This window comes from Lepisosteus platostomus, chromosome 14 (genome assembly GCF_059453375.1).
Source record: "Lepisosteus platostomus isolate fLepPlt1 chromosome 14, fLepPlt1.hap1, whole genome shotgun sequence".
Classification (NCBI taxonomy): Eukaryota; Metazoa; Chordata; class Actinopteri; order Semionotiformes; family Lepisosteidae; genus Lepisosteus; species Lepisosteus platostomus.
This window is the reverse complement of record NC_142624.1, coordinates 3,885,701-3,900,686: the sequence shown is the minus strand read 5'-3', so window position 1 is coordinate 3,900,686 and position 14,986 is coordinate 3,885,701. Positions and strand designations below refer to the sequence as shown.

Below are 14,986 nucleotides of genomic sequence, written 5' to 3'. Positions count from 1 at the left end.
GTGTGCTTGCTCTGGTACTGTAGCTCCCATTCCATTGACAAACTAGGCGGGCTGTATTTTGTTTCTTCTCAGCAGGAGAAATCATGAGATCCGGTCTTTAGATTTTGGCACATTCACACTGGAATCGTGTCAAAACTAGGGGAAAACTGCTTTCATAAATTCACCTTTGTTGCTCCCAAGTGGCCCAAAGAGCACAGATGCCTACCTGGGGGCTATAACCCAGGTGGATATGGGTTCAAGCCTGGGTCATGTCACTAGCCGACTGTGACCTGATTGCACAAGCAAAGGTGTAGAATTGCCTGAGAGCTGCCAATGGCGGGGTGGGATCAGTCCCAGTCTGCTCTCAGCTTCCAGAAACAATTGCAACTTCCCGTGCTGCTGGAAAAGAGACTTGCCAGGTGATGGCAGGGTTTGCAGCCGAGATGTAAAAAAAAAACAAGCAATGTTCCCAAATCATTTGGGAATTAACATAAATGTAGTGGCAATCATACAAACAATCTTCTGCAAAGCGTGTAAAAATATTCCAGAAACAAACTTTCAAGCTCTCTGATCATCAGAGCTTGAAAACTCATACAGTGTAGGTAACCAAAGTAAATTAAACATATGGACGCACATTCAATATACTGTAGGTTTAAAAACAGTAACTTTCAAGGTGGCCTGGTGAATGTTTTACATAATAATACTGCTGTATTTTAATTAGCCACAGGTATTTCACTAGTTCGGATGTAGGAGGCTAGGTAGGAGTTCAGTTTCAATAATTCTCAGCTGCTGATTTTAAAACGCAGACATAGATGACTACCGTACAAGACAGTTTGAGAAGGAATCGATTTAAACAGGGAATTGTACTATGGCTATGACTATCATCACCAGATAAAGATCAATAAGACTTCAATACAGGCTACTGGGGAAAACGTATGTGCATATGGTTGTCTGGTGCAGAGCTATCAAAGACACATGGCTACTTGACATTCCACACAACGTTTCCCTCTTGAGCATCTCGTCCTGATGTCATATGCACCAATTGTACACTGAATGGGGCTGATTAACTGACAGCTTGGAGATTACTAAGCAAGCAAATCTGATGCAAAGTCATATCCACTAGACAGCTAGTCTACAGTATATGGTTCTGAAAATGAACCTCAGCTGATTTTCTCTTCAGCATGAAACATACTTGATTTCTGTGAACAGGAATGACAAAAAAACCAACAAGGCCTGTATTGTTGCATGTCTTCTGACATTTAACATGATTTGTAAGTCTGGTTGTAAGAGTTTGAAATAAAATGCTGCAGCCCCAGCCCCTGCCCATCTCATGGATACAGCAATTGCAGTCCCCTGTGCAATGGTAATTGTAATCTTCGTGCCACACTGTGATCTCAATCAAGCCTGATTGAGATCGCTGCGTGTCGTGAAGATTCAAATCACCTTCGTGTCAAAAATATTTTTCACTACCTCTTTAACATAATCCGTTCAACATTTACATGCATTTCATAAAAGAAGCAGCATCAAAACAAGACAGAAGATGAGCAAGTTTCTTAAACGTAAGCCCCCTGATGTCAAGATCTGAAAACAGGATAAAGCACGGTCACCACTGTTAATTGCTTTTGGGTTCGACGAAAAGCAGTTGCATAGTGTTTCCTCCACACTTGTACCGTGTTGATGAAGGAGGTTAAGAATAATTTAGTAAGATTTTAGAAACAAATTAATGTAACCTGATGGAAACTAAAAAGGTGTTTCCATTGTGTACCAACATTAATAGTTTCCCCAAACAAGCACAGATGAAGGCAGAAGTAATATCTGTAACAGCTACTGTATATTGTTAACATACACATCTAGACCTACATTTACTGTTTTTCTGCTTGTCACTTTGTTGGCACTTTTTTGCAAGGCACTGACTTGGGTTAAGCTTCATGCTACATGAGCACTTCTGTGATTACAGAGTTCAAGGTATGATTGCCCATGATTATGTTTCCCAAAATATTTAAGTGGTTTGAACGTGCCACGTGTTTTTAAAACCTATATGTCGAAAGTTTTTCTTTAAAAAGTATTTTCAGTTTCAAGACCTAGCTTTCTTCAATACTTCATTAACAAATACACACTACAGTGAAATGACTCTCAATCTGCAACTGTGTATGTTCTTTTTTAAAGATTTCTCCAGCCTGTTGTTTCTCATTTCACCTCTGGTGGCCATGATCACACTAATCTCTCCGTCAGTGTTCTCCAAGATGGTTTTCCATATATGGCCAGCAGCCATATCACTCTGCAGCTCACAACTGGCAGCCCACTGAAGCTCAGCGGGTGTGAGCTTAGTCAGTACCTGGAGGGAAGACCTCCTGGGAAAAACTAAGGTTGCTGCTGGAAGAGGTGTTAGTGGGGCCAGCAGGGGGCACTCACCCTGCGGTCCATGTGGGTCCTAATGCCCCAGTACAGTGACGGGGAAACTATACTGTAAAAACAGGCGCCGTCCTTTGGATGAGTCGTAAAATCGAGGTCCTGACTCTCTGTGGTCATTAAAAACCCCAGGGCGTTTCTCGAAAAGAGTAGGGGTGTAACCCCGGCGTCCTGGCCAAATTTCCCATTGGCCTTTACCAATCATGAGCTCCTGATAATCCCCATCTATGAATTGGCCTCATCACTCTGCTCTCCTCCCCACTGATAGTTGATGTGTGGTGAGTGTACTGGCGCACTATGGCTGCCGTCGCATCATCCAGGTGGGGGCTGCACATTGGTAGTGGTGGAGAGGAGTCCCCATTACCTGTAAAACGCTTTGAGTGGAGTGTCCAGAAAAGCGCTCTATAAGTGTGAGCAATTATTACTGTTTCTTATGCAAGTCAGAACAAATTCCCATTAACAAAGAAAACCTAGAAAGTACTCATTTATATAGCAGGGAAATAGCTGAAGCAAAATGAGTCGAAGCACTCTGCTCAAGGGTAACTAAAGCAGCGTCCTGGGATTTGAGGTTTTCTGAAGTATGTGCTACAGATAAACTCTCCAAACTGAAGTAATCCATCTCTTTCCGTGAGGACTTCTCTCCCCGGTATTAACATTCCTCGCCTTCGTCCTCTTTGAATAACTTTATGAACACTTCCATTTCGACTCGCTGCAGCACAGAGGCACTGACTGAAAACGCAGAGCTCCACTGCAGTGCTATTGAGTCCACACTTCAGGCTCGGGCATCGCCTACGTCCAGACAGTAGTGGACAAGTACCTGGCCTCTAATGAGAGCAGCGTTAAACATGCAGCAAAGTGGTTTACAGAAAAGAAGCCCCTGCGAAAGACATTCCGATCCACTTTCCCAAGTTCCAGAAGTTAAGAAGGCAAAGGTTGGTCACAAAGGCTGAAGCCTCCGACGTTAGAAGAGGGACAGAACCGATGAGTAATGCAAAACGAATATGATTGGACAACTGTTAATCAAAAACTGCTCTTCTCTGTGAAGCAGCTGTTTGGGAAGTACTCAAGGGCAGCAGGAATAAGCACCTTCCTAACTCTCTCCTTGGGAAACAGTTCATTGAGTTCTGAGAGCCATTGCGCACATTTTTTTTTTTTATTGAAGCCAGAAACGCTGTCATAACCCGGAAGTCAGGTTTAAATAAAGAAGAAATTCTTTGGAGACACAATCTCCTTCCGCGTAAGGGGCATCGAAGGATTATTGAGGAAGTAATGCAGGTAATTTATGGGGGTCTGTTTAACAGATTAGGAGCAGGTTGCCAGAGATTCCACAGCCCAAACTGCGCAAAGACTTTAGTTAAACTCGTCCTCCAGAGGGGAGACAGAGAACCACGAGACTCAAAGGAGCTTTGCAGTTAGGTATTTACTGCAAAAGAAAATGGCTGTTCCTTTCCTCATTCATTCAGGGGTGACTGTTTAAAAACAGCTGCAATGTGAGGTGAAAGACCTTTGTCTTATTTAAATGTTTTGAGACATTTGGTCCACAGCAACGTTAATATACATTTTTTCCATTTTAAAATGGTTTGAAAGGTTATTTTTTTTTCAATAAAATGTCAACGTGACTGGTGGTCTCCACCATCCACACACACACACAAAAAACAACAACACAGGAGCCACAGTGCAAACCGAACCTTTAGAGATGACCGTCAGTGAGCAGGCCAGGACGTTTTTGAAGAAAAAAAAACAAGCTGGTCTTGGTCGCTGTTAACAGTTCTCATCTGGCGCCCATAAATACTCCTGGAGCTTTGTTCTAAAGATAGGCACCGCGTGGCAAACCCATCCCTGGAGATGAGTGACAGCCTGGCCCTGCTGGAAGCTGTCAGACAACAAAGTGAGCATTGAGTTTCCCTGTGGTTCAATGATTTTTTTCGGGATCAAGATGTTGCCATAATAAATGCATTTTAATGATAAATGATTAATACTCTAGGAAGAAGGGGAAACAGGGACTTATTTGAAAGCTGAGTGGCACTTGCCTTCTGTTGTTGGCTGATGGTCTTAAACAGTCCTGGGTGCCACTTTAAAACCGCAACAGTGAGTTACTGGAAGATGGCAGCTCTCATAGGCAAGCCCTTTGTCTATATGATTGGGACTGTTTAGGCCACACAGCTGCCTTTCCCATTCCTACTGCTCCTTAGATCTTGACCCTGTGCACAGAGCTGTAGACCATCCACTTTGGTCATTACTTTCCATTAGTCATGAGTCCCAGTGTTCAAGGTGTCAGCTTTTGGTGCGGCTTTCCGCATTACTAATAAGCTGTGTTTAATCATACATTTCCAACCCTGTATTGAATATATTTCTCAGTGTGGATGGGATATATATATATACTGCTTCATAAAACTGTGCTCCTCAAGGTCATGATTCAATAGATTCTACTGCAAAGGAAGACAGATTCCCTGACTGACCTGTAAAATGTAAATTAGAACAGGAACGTTCTAGTAAAAATGCACGTGCTGTCTACATTAACACCTTTACTGTACTTTGGTAAACTATCTTTTTTTTTTTTTAAAGTCAGCATTTCACATTAAAACGTGCCCGACACGATTTATGCAGCGCTCCAGCCCCGCTGTAATACGCATAGAAGGCTGTCAGTGTCGGATGAGGGAAAAACAGGGAAAAAACAACAACAATGGAAGCCAAAGGATTAAAACTGCTAAAACGGCTCCACTTGACATCTCCACCGCAAACAGGTTGTCTCCTCTCCCAGCTCTGGCTATTTACAGAAACTGCTGAACTGTGCTGAAAAAACACATTCGGCTTTGGCTCTCTGTCAACAGGAGCCGTGAGAGGAAGAGCCAGCCAGCTGCCGGCAAGAGACCAGCGCTGCTCCATGACTTCCTGTACGGCCGGCGGCACATGTGCGAAGGACTCTTCCCCGCCCCGCCGAAAAAAGAAAAACACAGCCGGCAATAACAGGAAGTCAACAAACGCCGCTTGTGAAGCAGCCGGAGGGGAGGCCCGGTGATGATATGTCAGGAAAGAAAGTCAAACAAGTTAAGAAGAGCTGCTGGAGGCAATATGAGGCCATTCGTTTTCTCAGTGAAAGGCCAACCAAAGGCAGCCAAACAAAAGAGGGAAATGCTCCACTTCCCCTCTTCAGGGCCGCCTTAAGAAATACCAGGAGAGCTGGGAATGGTTCGTGCTGAGAAGAGGGACACAGGAGGAGTTCAGCAGGGGGCCTCCCTGCGAACGGCCAGAGCAACGTTTCTGTTGCACTGGACAAAAACTTTCACCTTAAACAACCGGAAACGAGCACCGCCGGGACACCGCGCACCAGTCCGCCACGTCAGACTCGATTCATCAGTCACGTATTCGCTGTGAGAAGGTAAGAAAGTTCAGAAACGAGAGGAGGCCATTCGGCCCATTTGGTTTGTAGTTAACTTGATCCAAGAATCTCATCCCAGCGGTTCTGCTAATAATTGATTCGGTTGCCTCTTCCCCCCCCCCACACTTTCCACTTCCAAACAGTTTGCCACACAGCTCCTCAGATTTTGGTTAACTGTCGTCATGGTTACCACGAGGTTAACATGTGGGCACAGAAGAGCCGAAAACACAAACTCCCACTGGGAGAATATAAACATCCTAGGGTCCCCCACGCCCAGTATCTGCCTCTTTCCAGGCAATGGTTTTGTGGTACGTTAAACACAACAGATCATGAACAATTGCTGCAAGTCCAGAGTTGGTATTCTGGCCTCCTGGTTCTGTTATCAGGGCTTTAGTTGCACAGCTTGTAGTCCTCAACTATGATACTTGACAATAAAACAGAAAATCGCATCTTGAATGATTTCTGTCTGGTTTAGGAGCAAATGAAGACAGATGAAAACATTGAATCAAAGTGATTTCTTTGAATTTCACATATCAAGTTGTGACATAGACTTCCTAATTTGCAGGTAAAAAAAAAAAAACAGATTCCAAAAAATATTGTGCCACTGTTGTCCAAATAATTTGTTTAACACCTTGGAAAGGAAGCCTAGTTTGAAGTGCTATTGGTCTAAATGGCACCTAGCCATAGTTTTCTCAATAGGTTCAGGAAGAGGAAAAGGAAATACTGTATGCATCCATCATACTCAGAAGATGAACAGTGTTTCTCAATACTGTCTTAACTGTTCCTTCTCAACCTGTCATATAAAAATGTCAGCCCTATAGATTTATAAGCGTGTTAATGCATAACTCCTAATTGAAATCATGCTTTAACTAGACGCTGTGTGTAGTGCAAAACTAAGACATACAGTATCTCCCCCAAGGCATGTCAGCCGAGTTTCGGATCTTTTTCTTTCAACGTTAAGACAAGCCCTACCAGTTCCCGAGGCAGAAACACTTCCTCCTGTCGCGCCACCACGAGAGAAACAGTCTCTCCTTGTTTCGTGCTCCTCAACATGCCAACCAGCTCCTCCTGGGTCTTCCCCGTAATGTCCATCCCATTGACCTGAAGGACGACAGAATCAACAGAACCGTCACGTCCACTGTTGCCACCCACCCGGCTGGAAGCCATCATGAAAGGCCAACACCTTTTGGCAGATCTCGCATGAAAGGCTTCTGTAGAAACAAATCAACAGTAGCGCCGCACTTTCAAACACTCCCAGAGTCGCTAAACTCGGTGCTGACAAGCATTCGTTTACTACAGACTCATCTTGCCCAAGCCAAAGGGACAAACAGGGCTCGACAGCGACACTATTCTTTCGGGATACATCATTCTGACCCACAGGTTTCTTCCCAGATGGCCCAGCAACTTGCATTAAGGCTGATGCATGTCTCCCATTTATTTTATTAAGATGATCAATACTATCTAAAGCAGCCAATGCATTTTATTGTTTGTCTTTCATTATTTAAAATGACCTGTTGCGATCACTGACGTCACCGAAAGAGTGAAGGTTTGGGTTATTTCTTGTCTTTGCTCGTGTAACTTTGATCGACCCCACTCGTGCATGAATTACATCCGATGCCACCCATAGCTTAACTAGAAAAAAGGGCCTAAGAAAATCAGTATATTAATATGTGACGTGGGATTTAACAGCTTTGACGAGCTATAGAACAGAGCTGTGATGGGATGGCTTCACAGCTCAGAGAATAGAGCACGCACGATACTAGGAGACTCGGGTGAGTACCATACCTCCAGGATTCGGTCACCAGATTGGAGTCTGCCATCTTTGATTGCAGCTCCTCTTGGAAGGATGTTCTTCACCAGGATGGGACCAGGACCATGGACCGATGAATCCCTAGTCACAACTGTGAAGCCTAAGCCTTCTGGGCCTTAACATACACAGAAAGAGGAGAGGGAGCTTAATACAAGCTTGCACAAACTCCCAATAACTCAGGCATGATCCAGGTTCACACCTAATTTACATTCTGCTGAAACCACTAGTGGAAAGAGATTAGTGGAAGACTTACTCTCCTCCTAACACAACTATAGCAACCCAGACATTCCAGTCAGTAAACACCACTGTAAAAGGTGAAGGGGTAACAGATTCAAAATTTCCAACCCCAAAATACTACAATAAGACATTTTCCTGTTCTCTCTACGAACCACAGCTTCAGTGTTTTGACTCTCCCCCGGGGCCAGAAAACGTAATTGTTTGAAACGGCACCGCAGTTTAGACTGAGGTAGGGCTTTAGAAGGAGGCTGAGCCAAAAGAACACCGACCTCACTTCACACGTGACCAAACCTAGCAGTAATCGAGAAACGCAAGAGGTGAAAGGCTCTGCAGTTAACCAAATTAATCTGCGCGGATGCTCCCTGGTGTTCATCTCTCCTGAGAGATTGGAAAAAACGGTGGAGCCTGCAATGTGAAGGGATGCAGAATCAATTACTACAGTCGCAGCCTCAAGCCTATTAAAATAAAACTTATGAAGCAAACTAACTATGCCATAAAAGAAATGTATGGCTTTCATACTGTATATCTCATACGTCATCAATAGCTTCTTTGTTTTTACATGCTTACATACTTCAGCTTAAAAAAGAATAATAAACTTTATTTTATATAGCGCCTTTAAAGGTGGCTTCTCAAAGCATTTTACAGGATGACAATAACAATAAATAAGAAGAATACAACAATAAATAAGAAGAATACACAAGATAAGACACAATTACAATATACAATTACAACAATACAACAATAACAATAGAGACCGTGGATGGTGGTACTAAGAAGAGCAGAGGGGTGAAGAATGGAACCAGTTAAGTAAAGGCTTTTCTGTTTCTAGAATGAAGACACAAACTCAGCAGCAACACTACTGCCTCACTAGAGCAGGTCCCTGTTGGTAGAGTTTAGATAAACTGCCCGAGAGATTCAATAACCTGCTTTCGAAAGGAATCTGATAACCGTGGACCCAAGAAATTCTCTCAGTAAGACTGGGAGATGAGCTGATGTCAGCTACAATGTAATGGGGTTTATGTGGTAAACGGCAAAACAGATTTGCAATGTTTTTTTTATGTAAACTTGTCAAGCATTAGGAGTTATGAAAAACATAAAGCAGCAGGATGAACCACAAGGGATGAAGACATCTGAATAACTACATTACTCTGCAGCGGCCCGCACAAAGTGCTGACATGGGACTCCTGTCAAGTCATTATTACAAGAGAGACCATATCTGTAGCAGATTAGCTGTAACCGGTAAGGCTGTCATAATGCATCACAGTGTGTATCCAAGACAAAGAAAGCTTCAGCCTTTAATTTAACACATTGGGTCACTTTGCAGGTCGGAGATAACCTCAGGTTTATTAGCTGGGCGAGAGGAAAATAAATGAATACGAAAAAGAAACTTCTCTTGACTTTGTTTTCCCACAATCCAAAATGGCGTTTGCTCTGATGCTTCACAGAGCAGGTTTTGGCAGATGCGATTTCAGGATAATATTGTGCTGAGTCATGAGAAGGGAACATGCTTTTGTTTTGACTTCAACAGCAGTATCAAGCAACTATGGGTTTATTCCTATTTTACTTAATGTTGACATTTTTCTGCAGTTACTGAACAAGCACCGTGATCATCAACTTATAATCTTTAAACATGTTAAATGTAAGCTAACACATGTGGTCTGAAAGGAAAGGAAAATTAATGTAGCCCAGTTTGTTGTACTGGATGTCCACATCTGAAAAGTTTTGGATATGTTAGCAATGTTAGTAACAGTCACAATGAAATGTAGTACACTAAAAAGTAATCAAGGACTTCAAACTGGGTTTGCAGGACTGATCATTCAAACTTTGGTTGCTTGCCTTTTTTTTTGTACCATCTGACCCTGACAAAGATGTGGACTGCATGCTCATTTTCCAAGATCAGTTTTCAACAGCAATAAAAGACTTCAATGACTAATCCATTAGTTCTGATCTAGCGTGAATACTTTCGAACCACACAAAATCTGCAATCCTGCTAATGTCAATCATCTGGTCTTATTGCAAGGTCTAGAATGATCTTCCATGTTTCTCACTTCAGAACTGCTCATCAGTACTGTGTCCTGCTTACTACCTCGGTCCTTGCACTAGTCCTGGTAAGACAGTAGGATTGCAGGGCAACAGTGTGGAGCAGTGCTTCTAATGGGAAGGCTGAGTTTAAATCCCAGAGGAGACATTGCTAGTGCACGTTAATGCACAGTACTTTATCCAAACTGCTCCAGAAAAAAGAACTAGCTGTATAAATGACTGCAAACATGAGTTGCTTTGGATAGAAGTGTCAGCCCAAATAAATTAGTTAGCATCCATGTGCCACCACAGATGTCAATACTTTGCATTTCTTTACAGCTGTGAGCCTTGGGCACATATACTGTAGCACAGCTGCTGCATCAGAGAAGGATGTGACATAGGTCCCACTGACATCAGCTCAGGAAAGCAGGAGTTCGGACAGATTCCACGAGCATCCTGCAGATACTGTATGAGCCTGTCCAAGCCAGCTTCAACCCACCTCACCTGCACACCAATAGGTGTCAGCTCCTAAGCAAAGCTGACTGATGGTTTACAGCAAAATCACCCTGCCTCCCCATTCAAGCTTTCACCAGATTTATCTGGTGGTATAGGATGGTTAATCCAATCTAAATTGTAGTCTGTGTTCCTGAGACAGTAAAGTGTCAAAGTACAAATTCAAAAAGCCACTCAAATGACTAGCATTCTAAACCTACCGGAGTCCCAAAGGATGGACACGCTTATGGTTTCCTGAGAACACATTCAATACAATTTACAGTGCAACATTAAGGTTAAATGTATTTCATTATGACAAGACTTGAAAACCTTTCCAACCTAAAAACCTTTTTTCTCCCTGCACGTAATAGGACATAAGCAGAAAAGTCAAAGTAGTTAACAAAGACATTTAGGAACCGAGATGAAGGGGCATTTCTTTTAACCATGGGAGGAATGCACAAACAACTATGCTACAATATATACAGTGCCTTGCGAAAGTATTCGGCCCCCTTGAACTTTTCAACCTTTTGCCACATTTCAGGCTTCAAACATAAAGATATAAATTTTTTATTTTATGTGAAGAATCACCAACAAGTGGGACACAATTGTGAAGTGGAACGAAATCTATTGGATTTTTGAAACTTTTTTAACTAATAAAAAAATGAAAAGTGGGGCGTGCAAAATTATTCGGCCCCTTTACTTTCAGTGCAGCAAACTCACTCCAGAAGTTCAGCGAGGATCTCTGAATGATCCAATGTTGTCCTAAATGACTGATGGTGATAAATAGAATCCACCTGTGTGTAATCAAGTCTCTGTATAAATGCACCTGCTCTGTGATAGTCTCAAGGTTCTGTTGAAAGCGCAGAGAGCATCATGAAGACCAAGGAACACACCAGGCAGGTCCGTAATACTGTTGTGGAGAAGTTTAAAGCCGGATTTGGATACAAAAAGATTTCCCAAGCTTCAAACATCCCAAGGAGCACTGTGCAAGCGATCATCTTGAAATGGAAGGAGTATCAGACCACTGCAAATCTACCAAGACCTGGCCGTCCCTCTAAACTTTCAGCTCAGACAAGGAGAAGACTGATCAGAGATGCAGCCAAGAGGCCCATGATCACTCTGGATGAACTGCAGAGAACTACAGCTGAGGTGGGAGAGTCTGTCCATAGGACAACAATCAGTCTTACACTGCACAAATCTGGCCTTTATGGAAGAGTGGCAAGAAGAAGCCATTTCTCAAAGATATCCATAAAAAGTCTCGTCTAAAGTTTGCCACAAGCCACCTGGGAGACACCCCAAACATGTGGAAGAAGGTGCTCTGGTCAGATGAAACCAAAATCGAACTTTTTGGCCACAATGCAAAACGATATGTTTGGCGTAAAAGCAACACAGCTCATCACCCTCAACACACCATCCCCACTGTCAAACATGGTGGTGGCAGCATCATGGTTTGGGCCTGCTGTTCTTCAGCAGGGACAGGGAAGATGGTTAAAATTGGGGGGAAGATGGATGCAGCCAAATACAGGACCATTCTGGATGAAAACCTGTTGGAGTCTGCAAAAGACCTGAAACTGGGACGGAGATTTATCTTCCAACAAGACAATGATCCCAAACATACAGCAAAATCTACAAAGGAATGGTTCACAAATAAACGTATCCAGGTGTTTGAATGGCCAAGTCAAAGTCCAGACCTGAATCCAATCGAGAATCTGTGGAAAGAGCTGAAAACTGCTGTTCACAAACGCTCTCCATCCAACCTCACTGAGCTCGAGCTGTTTTGCAAGGAAGAATGGGCAAGAATTTCAGTCTCTCGATGTGCAAAACTGATAGAGACATACCCCAAGCGACTTGCAGCTGTAATCGCAGCAAAAGGTGGCTCTACAAAGTATTAACGCAAGGGGGCCGCATAATTTTGCACGCCCCACTTTTCATTTTTTTATTAGTTAAAAAAGTTTCAAAAATCCAATAGATTTCGTTCCACTTCACAATTGTGTCCCACTTGTTGGTGATTCTTCACATAAAATAAAAAATTTATATCTTTATGTTTGAAGCCTGAAATGTGGCAAAAGGTTGAAAAGTTCAAGGGGGCCGAATACTTTCGCAAGGCACTGTAGAGAGGTACTGTTTTTCTCACATCTGTAATCTACGTTAATGGTCTCAGTTTCTCAGCTTAGCACAGTTGTTTAATGTTGGGAGCTAATATTATGAATTTGTAACTGAACCCATTAAGAAAATTTAACGGACTGGTGCAAATTAGTTTACGGTCCGCATTGCTGATGATAGTCATGGGATGGCAAGCCAAGACCAAATCTCACCTTGGGTTCTCTTACCTTTCTTGAGGTCAATCTTGAGCTTTTTGCCCATTTTCTTGTTGCCGAAGGCTACGAGGGGAGAGATCGCGGCGGGGCTCTTCTTAAGCAAAGGACTGTCACTTTTACTTTTAGCGACGGGGGTGAGGCTGGTCCCAGGAGGCGTCGGCGCAGGCCCGGTGTCCTGGTGCTGGTTGAAATGGGCCTCGTTGGGCTTCGCTGCCGGTTCGACCGGTCTGACAGAGAGCTCGCCCTGCCTAGCCGCTGGCTCGCCGGCTTTTGACGCCATCTTCCCTTTCAACGCCGCGGGCGGATTCCCTTTGGGGACGCCTTCGGCGGGGTCCGAGCTGAACAGCTGGCCGATCAGTTTCTTTTCGTAGCGCTCCCTGTTCTGGGAAGGGACCACCTCCAGCCGCACGGTGGCGTACCGCATGGCCTGGCGAAATGTCTCCTGAGACCTGTGTGCAAAACGGCAAAACACAAAAACCGGAAGTGGCTGTAACTGTGAAGGACCATATGTACCACCAAACATGATTCGGTTTTAATAGAAACATGAAACAACTTCAGAATAACTTCTAAATAATAATTCCTTACACTTCTACGGTGCTTTTTTGGACACTCCACTCTAAGCGCTTTACAGGTAGTGGGAAATCTCACTACAACCACCAATGTGTAGCCCCGCCTGCATGATGAGATGGCAGCCATAGGGCACCAGTACGTTCCCCACACATCAGCTCTCAGTGGGGAGGAGAACAGAGTAATGACATCAGTTCATGGATGGGGATTATTAGGAGGCCATGATTGGTAAACTTGGCCAGGACAATGGGCCTACTCTTTTCGAGAAATGCCCTAGGATTTTTAATGACCACGAAGAGTCAGGACCTCGGGTTTTACATCTCATATGAAGGATGGCACCTTTTTAAAGTGTAGTGTCTCTATGCTGGGGCATTAGGACCCACACAGACTGCAGAGTGAGTGCTCCCTACTGGCCCCACTAACACCTTTTCCACCAGCAACCTTAGTTTTTCCCAGGAAGTCTCCCTTCCAGGTGCTGACCAGGCTCACAGCTGCTGAGCTTCAGAGGGTTCCCAACTGTGAGTTGCAGGGTGAGATGGCTGCTAGCAGAAATGTGACTAATCTGGAAATGAAGAGACTGAAGGCTCCTCGAAAACCAGTGTGCCTACAGGCTTTCTAAATCTCTTTAAAGCAGCAGCATCTGAAGAGCTGGAAGAAGTGCAATTAAGCCATTAATAAAAATGATTTATCATCAAGAGATGATGTGGAATGAAAACCTGCAGACACACCTGTCCACCAGGAGTGACGCCTGCTCTGAGACTTTATTAACTGAAACCTGATGTTAAGTAAACAGATTTCCAAGTGCCATTACTGTTGATGTCAAATACATCATAATCTACAAGTATTTAAAAGTACAACTTTGTATATCGCATTTTAAGAATACCTTTGTCAACACTAGAAAATTTCATTTCATAAAAGCGAGGAAAAAAGAAATGCTAAGCACCTAACGTTTGACTGAAAACTACGGTAACGATCACTAATGTGTAATGATTCAAGACTGAATGCAAATTTCATGTACGCCATTTTTGGAAAAATGCATTATTAATTTCAGTTCCCAGTGGTTCACTGGGATTGCTGGAGTGGCACGTTATTGTGGTCTGAAATGAGGATGGGAAAGGGCGATGGCAGAATTAATTTTTTTTATCCCAGCTGCAATAACAGCAGGCCCTACCACGCAAGCAAACTCTGTGAAGAATTAGTTGAGATTGCCAGAGCCCCACTCAGAGGGAAACATAACGAGGACCACTTTTTATCAATATTTTGATCATATTCAGAAGCTTGCGTTGCATGGCCAGCATTAGGAATTCCTATTTTTCTGCACTGCAGACTTAATGGCTGCTGTTCAATGGGCATAAAGGAAGAAAAGGAATATGCATTCACAAAAGGCTCCAGACTAATGGCTGAAGCTCCTTTCCTTTTGAAGTCCGTCCAGTATTGGTAATGTTAAACAGAGCTATTCTCTCCAACAATAGTCTCGGAAAATGGCCTTTGTTTGTACAAAAAGATACAGCACTCTGATACTGCAAAAAAAAAAAAAGCGGGGCTTTGAAAGAGCTACAAAAAAGGGCAGCAAATGACTGACAGCCACACAATGCGTTCGGTCTGATATCAAAGGAACATGTACTTACTGAGAGAAGGATTTGTCCATTAATTCAATATCATTGATTTTAACAATGCATTCATCCTCGTGAAATATGCCCTCCCTTTTCGACCGACTGTTTTCTTCCACACCACGGATGTACAGGCCCAGAGTCCTTTGAACAGAGCAAAACAAAC

At 43.4% G+C, this 14,986-nt stretch overlaps 1 protein-coding gene across 7 annotated transcripts in view; it reads right to left on the bottom strand.

The window, feature by feature from the left end:
* The window catches only part of LOC148648748 (partitioning defective 3 homolog B-like), a 319,671-nt gene that overhangs the window by 179,378 nt on the left and 125,307 nt on the right, over nt 1-14,986 (bottom strand). For all 7 annotated transcript variants that reach the window (XM_088606610.1, XM_088606611.1, XM_088606608.1 and 4 more), the window contains exons 7-10: nt 14,839-14,964; nt 12,656-13,092; nt 7,553-7,692; nt 6,740-6,868 (exon numbers count right to left, since the gene is read on the bottom strand). In XM_088606610.1, the coding sequence (XP_088462736.1) occupies nt 6,740-6,868; nt 7,553-7,692; nt 12,656-13,092; nt 14,839-14,964 (832 nt within the window). The remainder of the gene's footprint in view (nt 1-6,739; nt 6,869-7,552; nt 7,693-12,655; nt 13,093-14,838; nt 14,965-14,986) is intronic.